The sequence below is a fragment of the Pteropus vampyrus genome, unplaced genomic scaffold (assembly GCF_000151845.1).
Source record: "Pteropus vampyrus isolate Shadow unplaced genomic scaffold, Pvam_2.0 Scaffold617, whole genome shotgun sequence".
NCBI lineage: Eukaryota > Metazoa > Chordata > Mammalia > Chiroptera > Pteropodidae > Pteropus > Pteropus vampyrus.
The window spans coordinates 170,749-181,289 of record NW_011889398.1 but is presented as its reverse complement, the minus strand read 5'-3'; the positions used below and the strand labels follow the sequence as shown (position 1 = coordinate 181,289).

At 35.7% G+C, this 10,541-nt stretch overlaps 1 protein-coding gene and 1 pseudogene across 3 annotated transcripts in view; both read right to left on the bottom strand.

The window, feature by feature from the left end:
* The window catches only part of VPS45 (vacuolar protein sorting 45 homolog), a 49,918-nt gene that overhangs the window by 13,662 nt on the left and 25,715 nt on the right, over positions 1-10,541 (bottom strand). For all 3 annotated transcript variants that reach the window (XM_011384684.2, XM_023525720.1, XM_023525719.1), the window contains one exon: positions 5,078-5,209. In XM_011384684.2, the coding sequence (XP_011382986.1) occupies positions 5,078-5,209 (132 nt within the window). The remainder of the gene's footprint in view (positions 1-5,077; positions 5,210-10,541) is intronic.
* On the bottom strand, positions 3,427-3,545 carry LOC111733683 (annotated as a pseudogene).

The following is a 10,541-nucleotide window of genomic DNA, read 5'->3' as shown; positions in this document are numbered from 1 at the left end:
AGGTGGCCTGTAGAACTCTGCTTCATTGTGACCAGTGCTTGAATCACGGAAAAATATTGTCAACAAAAGAACTGTTTTAAAGAAATAAGATACTTAAAAAAGAGCAGCTTAAATTAAAACTGAATAGCAAATTGAATTTCAGATTCGACTATGTATATTTCCTTTTACTCCAAGAGATATATATCTTCTGGCTTAAGAGGGAGCTTACTTATATGCAGGCCCTAGTCTCTCTCCCAAAATTACATTCATTTCAGGAGATATACCAGAGAGGGAAGGAAATAATTTTCTGTTCTTTATTTTTTGGTTTTGTCTACAACTAACGTTTTGTTTCGGTTCACAGAAAAGGCAATCTCGATGCACTGTACTTTAGAAATAGAAGATATCCCAGGATGAAGGCAGTTAAAACTGCCATATGAGAGAGTAGGGTTCATGTAATTTTCTAGAATGCAGGAGGCCAATTTTGACCCTTCTATCTATTGCATTAGGTATCTTGCCCCCAATTCATAAACTGTAAGTGGTGGTGCTGGGATGTGACTGCAGAATAAATCTGCAGTGATTTCAGATGTTATGTAAGAGATCAGGGAAATCAAGTGAACTGTATCCCAGAAATATCTTGCAATAGGCATTTCCCACTCTGAGATAGTAGCTTCTAAATCAGCATATTATACTCCCAACTACAAGATAACTTTAAAGTTCACGTAATGTCATTTTATACACTCCCAAGATCCTAACCACACTGACACTTCCATTTCTGGAATTAAGGCAGACTAGATAAGGTGAAAATCCTCTTGCAATAAAACACAGAAATGCTGGATTAAAAAAAATCACAAACATCCTTTTAAGTGAATGATTAACCTCTTCAGAAAGGAAGGGAAGTCTCTAAGAGCCATTACAAAAAGGGGACCAAAACTTAGGTTGATAAGTGTAAACTGATGCTGTGATTACTCCATACATATGTGCCAATGTTCACAAACAACGGCATTGTATTTGACAAGCTACATATTTGACAACGGCATTGTATTTGACAAGCTACGTATTTGACAACGGCACTGTATTTGACAAGCGGGTCAGGAGGCTTAGGCCTCAGTAAGAAAGGGAATTAGAATGGAGACTCCTGCATAATGTAAAGGTGCTCACTGAACAGGTATACTAACAAACAAAAAGTCTTCTGTCTGCCCAGGGAGATAACAAGGAAACTTGAAAATAAAATGATACTGACTCTGCATGGTTCAGGAACCCTTTAGTACAGAAATTAACATTAAAAAGTAGTTCTAAACTGATAATACTCTTTGGGTACCTGCTCTAAATGAAAGGAAAATTATGCAGAAGAGATATATCTTCAACTTTCACCCCTCATGAATCCCATAGATAAAACCTTGTTTAAGATAACTCATAATCCAAAATTACAGAACACATGTAAGTACAATTTTTGAAATTGAAAATGGAATGGACAAATTAAACAGATTAGACGTAGCTGAAGAGAGAATTATTGAACTAGAATACTGATCTGAAAAAAATTACATAGAAGGCAGCATGAAGGTAGCATGGATAATATAAAAGAGAGGTTAAAAGTATAAAGAACAGTTGAAGGCCTAACATATAACTTATAAGCATTCTAGAAGGAGAGAACGGAGGAAATGTAAAAAAGGCAATATTCAAAGAAATGACTGGAAAATTTCCTGAAGTTATGCCAAGCATGAATTTTCATACCAAATAGCATAAATAAAAGTAAATCCATATTTAGATACACAATACTAAAATAAGACCATCAAAGACAAAAGGATAATCCTAAAAATATAAAAGAAAACTTTGCATACAAATGAAAAACAATTATATCGAGAGAAGACTTCTTAAAAGCAACAATTAAAAATAGTATTGCATTGTCTTCTGACTTTTAAGTGGTGAGAAAAATCTATCAATCTGGAATTCTAAAATTAGCTAAATTAAGATATTTTTAGATAAAAACATCAAGTTGACCAGTAATTGAAAGAACTACTAAAGAATGTTCTTTATAAATTGATGGTTGGCAGATGGGAAGGGGGTCGAGGGGATGGATGAAAATGGGGAAGAGATTAAGATGTACAAATTGCCAGTTATAAAAATAGTCCCAGGAATCTAAAATACAGTATAGAGAATATAGTCAATAATATTGTAATAACTATGTATGGTATCAGATGGGTACTAGACTTACCGGAGTGATTGCTTTGTAAGTTATATAAATGTCTGATCACTATGTTGTACACCCCAAACTAATATAATAGTGTATATCACTTGTAATTAAAAAATAAAGTTAAAAATAAGTAAAATAAAGTAAATAAGGTTCATTATATATAAGAAAAGAATGTTCTTTAGTAATAAGAAAGTAAATAAAGTAAATAAGGTTCATTATATATAAGAAAAGAATGTTCTTTAGTAATAAGAAAGATCAGAAAAAAGGGCCAGGATGAAAGAGGGGGAAAAATGAACAAATATGTGGGTAAATCTAAACAAATGTGACTACTGAAAATAATAATGATTAATTTGGGGATTATAAAAACAAGGTGAAGCCAAAATGCCAGACAATGATAGCTTGAAAGTTGGGAGGAAAGTGATTAGAAATCCTTCTAAAAGTTGAAAATCACATGATATCACTTACGCGTGGGTCAAATATGTGGTGACAGAAAGAAATCTAACTATGGGAGGTGAACACACAGTGTAAATATACACATGCCTTACTGTTAAAGGGTACAGCTGAAACTTATTGAATTTCGTTAACCAATGTCACCATAAAAAAAAAAAAAAAGAAATCCTTCTAAGGGTCATTCTGAGATCCCTTTGTTATTTGTGAGAAAGGTAGAAATAGATTAATTTTAATTTCTGTTTCTTTATTCATTCAACAAGTATCTTTTACAGACAGGTAAAACTAATCTGTAACAGAAGTCATGATAGTGATTACTTGTGACAAGGGGGCATATGGGAGGCTTCTGGATGTGCCGGCAGTGTTCTATTACTTGATCTGCGTGGTGATTACACAGATGTATTCACTTTGTGATATTTCATTGAGCTGTCTGCTTATTTTCTGTATGTAATGGGGTATGTATGTATACATAATATTTTTGTTAAAGTTATAAAAGGAAACTATGGCACAGTTTACATCTAAATAAAATTTTGATAGAGTATAAAGATATAACTTTAGAGATAATATATCTAAAGATATAACTTTAGATATCTAAAGTCCTAAAAATAACAGAAAAAATGATTGTTAGTATTTATATAATCTTTCTAAGCATGACACCAAAGGCAGAAATCACCAGTAGCTTTGACTACATAAAAGCAGAAAATAGTTTTTATACAACAAAACACTAATATAAAACAAAAACATCAAATAGAGGAAAAGAATTTGTATATTATAGAATAAATGGTCAATATTCTTTTTTTTTTTTTTAATGCCCACAGCACCTGTTCTTCTTATGTGGTCTCCCATCCAAGTACTAACCAGACCCGACCCTGCTTAGCTTCCGAGATCAGACGCGATTGGGCATGTTAAGGGTGGCATGCTCATAGACCGATATTCTAAATTACATAGATATAATTCTTAAAAATCATTAGGGAAAAAAAAGGAATACCACAATTACAAAATGGGCAAAGACTATGAACTGGCAATTGATAAAAAAAATATATAAATAGCCAGTGAGCTCCGGAAACCAACAAAGAGGTTAAGTAATTTGCCTAAATTCACAAAAATAGTAAGAATGAAAGTCAGGATTTCAAACCCAGGCAGTCTTACCCTTCAATTAACATTTGCTTAATGAATGAGACTCTATATTTAACACTAAGAGATGTTTACATAATAGACTACAAAATGCAGGTTGTAAAACAGAATGTACAGTGAGATCTATGCGCATACACTCATTTAAATGTTTGCACAGTCTTAGGTAAAAAGGTCTGAAAAGATCAAAATGTAACAACTGTACTTAGATTATAGGAGAATTTTTTGGTTTTTATCCTTTCTGAATTAAAGAATTTTCAGAATGAGTATATATTAGTTCCATAATAAAGAGGAAAAATTATGTTAAAAAGCCAAATAATACTACAAATTGAAAAAGACACAAACACCTCCAGTGACTCCCAATGTACCTATGTATGCATGGCTCAGCATGGATCTCGCAGGGGCCCGAAACAGTGAATTCGGTTATCACGCATGGTTCTCTAGTCCACTCCTCCTCTGTCTTTCCTACCTTCAGCTTCCAGATTAACTTCCTAAATACTGTGATCCTCTTGTAATTTTATTGCTTAAATGCTTTCAATTATTCCTTGTTTTCTTCAGAAGAGAGCAGAAATTCCGCAGCCTGGAATTGAAGGCCTTCTGCAATTATGGCATCCAATTAGCCGTTTCACTTATCACACGCATTCCAGTTAGTTGACTGTTGGCTGTTCTTTTTCTATATATATTGCCTACAGCTTTCCATAACAGTTCATATGTGGTTAAGTCTGCCTAGAATGTGCTCTTCCTCTGTATGCCCATTTTCTACCCAAGGCTCAACTTACACACGATCTTCTCCCTGAAACATTTGCTCTTTTCTCTTAGCCACTCCGAGAATCCGTGGCTCTTTTATCTGACTCTCCAGGTACTTATTTCCTTATTTATTTATTTATTTTTGTTCTATCTTTCCTAACAGAGACAATGACTTATTTGAGGTAGGATCTTTATCTTATTCGTCTTTGTATTCTTTTTACTAAATACCTATTGAATGAATGTAATTAATCAACAAAAACTCACAGAACTCAGTGCCATTACGTTTAGGTATTTGCAAAGTGCCAGTCTGTGGCAGTTAGATTTCTCCTTCTCAGAACACAGGAATCGTAAATTGTTAACAGTGCAGGCGGGTCCTCATTCTTCGAGTCCCTGACCTAACTAAGTGAAACTCATGGAGTAGAGATCCTTTGTCTCACACAAACTAAATTATTCTATGAAACGGTGTATTTTGGTCTTCAGCAATTTGGTCAGCATTGACCTTACTTTTCCTACATAAAGGGAACTTAAGCTTCACTCTCTGGGGAGGGGGACAAAGACGCAGGACTGAACGCTCTCCCTTACCTTTCCGTGTTGTGCACTGTGGTTCCTCCCAGGACAGTCCTCACTCCAGGAGTGGCCCGGTTCAGGTTATAAACCGTGAGAGCTTCTTCATAGGTGGCTCCTCCAATGACAAACACAATGATATCCTGAGGTCTGCAATAATGAAGACATTTAATATCATAGGATAAGGGGGCAAAAGGCAAAGACTTGTTACTGTTATATATAGTTTTAATGTCTAAATCTTTCTTTTTTGGTGGTGGAAGCATAATTAAAGCAGAACAGAATAAAAGGTTTAAAAAAAGTTTTTAATTATCTGAAATTGGCAGGAAACAGAGCAGGAAATGCTGAATAGTGATTTGCTTTCTGTTTATGAGCGGATGTCTCATAATTTCTGTGCTGTGGATTTCAGAATAGCACAATAGCGTTTGCTGGAACCAAATGTAGAAATATTCTTTTATATTCAAGATGCTGCAGAGTACTTCACTGGGACATGAAATCAACACAGCAGTAATTTATGCTTGTACTACACATCTCTTTTCATGTATGAGCCCTTTGTCAAATATTTAGTACAGTGTCATTACAATGGCTGCTGTCCAGGGACCTCAAAGTCCTGATATATTTGGATATCCCATAACAAGGAACTAGAGACATTTAGTATTTTGAGTGTAATAAAGAATGGAGCACAGAAACTAATGATGCTTCTAGGAACTCCACCTCTTTTTAAAATCTTTGTTCTTGAATCCTTTGATAAACCAAGAAAAACCAAGATAAAACATAGAAACAAACAACAAACCCATGAATGTCATTTTGATACAGGACATGCTGACGCATCAGCTCAGTCACCAGCCTCATTTGGGTGACACTGTGTAGTTTAACTGTGTTTCAATCTTTATCAAAATGGCTTCATAACAAAAGTGACAGGTCCTCCTATTAGCTTTTTTTGTAGATATCAACAAGAAGCAGGTCATATTTTTTTTCAAAATTGTTAAACTTTGCTTTGTTTTTCTTTTTCTCATGCCATCAAGAGAAGATACAATTACTTAGTAGGCAATTAGTTTTGTTAAATCGCTTATTGGACATTATTTAAAACTACATTAAGCAGAATCATCTGTTTTGGAGGTTACAGCACAAAACTAAATAGAAACATCTTTAATTAAGAGATAGATATGCTTATGTGTAAATCATGAAAAAACTCCTACATTTCCTTTCTGTTTGTCTCTCTTCTAAAACACCTTGAAGGAATTAACTGAGAGAATACGTGTTCTTGTTGGACTTCTTGGAAACAGAATCAGATATTGCGTCTATTAAAAAGGTTCACATAATCTCTGAATTGCAGAGATACCCAACGAAAGGCTCCCAATGCAGAAGATGTGGTATTTTGCAATTAATTAGGTAGAGTCAATTATGACATTTCTATGGAACCTGGAACTTAAAAATCATGCCTCTGAAACACTAAATTTACTTTTTAAGACAATAAGTTTCATTCAAGACTACCCACCCGAAACAATGTATTTAGCACCACAATGCTTTAAGAGTTACATACCATCTTATATTCTACAAACATTTTTTTGTTATTTTAAAATATACTGTTTTTGACTAGATAAACGTTTGGGCATGGTATAAAATACAGAAGGGTATACTGTAAAAAAGTAAGTTTCCTCCATCCACTTGTACCCCAGCTTCTCCCTAGAGGTAAACGTTATTTCTCGTCTCATATGTATCCTTTTGGAGATATTACCTACATTCGTGTATATATATGTGTATGTAAATATACACACATGTATACACACACAGAAGCATTTTATGTACACTGTTCTGCTTCTGACGCTTATCTTGGATATATTGGTAGATATCACCAAGTTGCTCCACAGATGTCACTCCACCAGCAATTCAGGAAAATGTCTATTTCTCTACATCCTATTTCTCCACATTCTTAGCACCATGTCCTTATCAAGGCTTCTGTTCCTTCTAAACTGAGTAAGTTGATCGCTTGCTCTTCTTCGATATTCTTTCTTCACTTGGTTTCCAAAGGACATCACATTTGTGGTTTTCTTCCTACTTTGTTCGTTGCTATTTCTCAGTGTCACCTCACCTCCCTGACCTCTTGGTAGTGGAGTGCCCAGAGCCCAGGCATTGGTCCTCCTTTCTTCTTGATCTACACGTACTCCCTAGATCTGCTCTGGTCAGTGTAGTAGCCACAAGCCACATATGGCTACTTAAGTTAATTAAAATAACATTTAAAAATTCAGTCCCTCAGGAGAACTAGCCACATTTCAAGTGCTAACAGTCACATGTGGCTCTATGTACTAGATAGCACAGATATAGCACATTTCCATCATTGTAGGAAGTTTTATTGAATAGCCCTTCCTTAGATGATCTCGCACATTGTGGTTTTAAATATAGTTGATCCGTGAACAATACAGGTTTAAACTGCGCAAGTCCACGTATGTGCAGATATTTTTCAATGAATATTGTAAATGTATTTTCTCATCTTTATGATTTTCTTAATAACATTTTTTTCTCTCAGTTACTTTATTGTAAGAATACAGTATATATAATACATGTAACAAAATCTGTGTTAATTGACTGTCTGTGTTATCAGGAAAGCTATTTAGTTAGGTTTTTGGGGAAACAAAAATTAAACACAGAGTTCTGACTGGGTGGGGTTGGAGCCAGCCCTAACCCTCACATCGTTCAAGGGTCAACTGAATACCTATCTGCTGATGACTTCCAAATCTCCATCTCCAGTCCAGACCACTCTTCTAAATGCCAGACTTAAATATCTGTCCACTTGACATTTCTACTTGGATATTTAATATATTTCTCAATTCAACATGTTCGAGTCCCTATCTTCTCACCCAGGCTTGTTCCACATATAGCTTTCCTCATCTTAGTTGATGGTCACTCTACTCTTTCAACTGCTTAGGATAAAAACTTTGGAGTCATCCTAACTCTTCTTTTATGGCTGGAGCGAAGATTGTAAGTTGGGGACATAGTGAAAGAAAGAGAGGGAGAAGTAAACAGAAGCCAGACGACAGAAGGCCGTGAATCTTACAGGCCACGGTGGAATCACCGAAGGGTTTTAACAGGTTACCATGACCAGATTTGCTTTTTTGAAGGATAATTTTGGCAGCTTTGTTACGATGAACTGGAGGTTGCTGGTGGGAAAAACTGGAGGACAAAAGGCTACTACTGTTAAACACTTGTGGGAAGATATAATGAAAGACAAACTAAAGAAATACCAGGAGTAAAGAGGAGGGACTGGATACAGAAGACAAAAAATGTAGACTCTTCACTGTTCGGTCAGTGATTAAGTGTGGAAGATGAGCATACAGGAAGAGTCCATGATAACTCTGAATTTCTTGGTTTTGGTGACGAGGTATAGATATTTAAGAATGAGAAGAAAGCAACACTTACTTAAGACAAAAACACACTGTGGTTTGATATTCATTAAAGGATGTAAAGAATGAGTTCTGTGGGGGGAAGAAATCCAATGGTACAAGAATGTGCCACCAAGGAGATAGAGGACACTCTACCAATAGTTTGGTCTATGTATAACCATGTAGGGGTCAGCCTAGGTATAAAACAGGAAAAAACCAAAACCAAAAACAAACAAAAACAAAAACAAAAAAATCAGTTAAAATGTTCGAGAATAATAAAATCCTCAAAACTCAAATGAAATTATATTTTCAGAAAATGAGTATTTTTTACAGTAAGATTCCACATGCAGTGCTTTTTACGTGAGGGACAACTTAAGCTTGAGACCTGTTATACAGTTTATCTTGAGAAACTACTCACAGATCATCACACAGATCATCACACAGATCATCTCATTAAGAAGGGAGGGAAGTTTCTTCCCTGCCAGGGTACAGTGACCGAGGAGAGGAACCAGACAGTAACACTTTTGTTCTGAGCTCCTGATCTGGTGAGTCAATTTAAGCAGCAGCTGAGCAGACTAATAAGGATCACCCTGGAAATGACGTTGCTTCTCCATAGCTGCCCTCTGCCCATCACCTGCCTCGGGAGTACATCTGACTGTTATGGGAAAGAAAGACAAGAACTAGGAAGAAATAAAGTCAAGCGGGTTTCTGGGGTAGCCAGAGAACGCTGTCCTTCAGTCTGGTAATTTCAGGGTGCCAGAGCATTTTTGTGTTACTGGAGGGGGAAGAAAATGTCACGGATGGTAACTGTGGGTGTTATATTACTGTAAGGACAGAACCTAGCGACAGGGGTAGGCTCTTAAAGCTCAACTCAACTGTGTACCTAACAAAGATGATGATGCCACATTTGGTTATGAAAACATTAATAAATGTTTTCCTGAGCCTCCTACTACTTATTCGAGCTGGCTTGAGAACATCGATGAAAAAAGAAAATCCCTGACATTTTTCCTTTTCATTCCTTTCTCTGGTGAATTTTAAAAGTAGATGTTCTGATGAGGTCAATGGTAAAATATATAGCAAAACATTTTTATGATGGTTGAAGCTAAGTAGAATACGCAAGTTCAATTCTTTGTACACATCTTCCTGTGCTCTGTGATTCACCATAGCAACCACAAGCATTAATTAATGCAGACAGGCAACATTAGGAAACAGCAGCCAGTTCATGCTGTATATAGATACACAAGGACACCTTGAGAACCTAACCAATTTCCATCTTATTTTATTAGAGAGATAAACAAAATTTTTTCACATATAGTATTTCTGGAAATCATCACTTCTATACATAGATGAGTTGAGCAGAAAAACTTAAGCTTTCAAGAGGCTCTATTTTATCTACTTTGTGGACCATTACGCTTATGGCTAAAATTCAAATTTTTGAATATACTTACAGACGGTAAAGACCTTATGAGCATTTACTGTAGAAAAAAAAAGGCCAATGAAAAAGGACCGCTGCTTTTATAGAAGCAAAAATAAGCTGCTGCAACAAGATTCTACTAAATTCGTGTAAACATGAAAAAGTACTTCCTTCTTGAATTAACCGATTCTGGAATGCAAGACTAGAAAGCTCCATTTTCTCACCAAATGTTAAAGCTGCTTGTCTTTGTCAGGGACAAGGAGCAATTCTGGAGTGAGAAAAAAAATTAGCCTGATAAATAGGGTATGTGGGAGTCCCATCTGCAGGGGAAAACTCAAACCCAATTTGTGGATACAGTTAGACTGCCAAATAGGTTAACCACTAATTTAATAGCTGAGGGCTAAAACATTTCTACAAGTGTTCCTGGTTTTGCAAAACTGTGTTCTTGCCACATCTCCTTTGATACTTTCTAATATTACAATAATAACAAAACCAAGAAATTCTATCATGGCGAGACATGATGAGACAAGTTATCATAAAGATGACTAAAATCAATGACTCGCTGTGTTGATGATCCAGAGCCAAGACAATGGCTAGAGCCGAGAGTGGGCCAAGTGGACGCAGAACAAAATACTGCACAGGGTTACTGCAAACTGCAAATCTAGATATTCTGGTAACAGCAACCAAATTT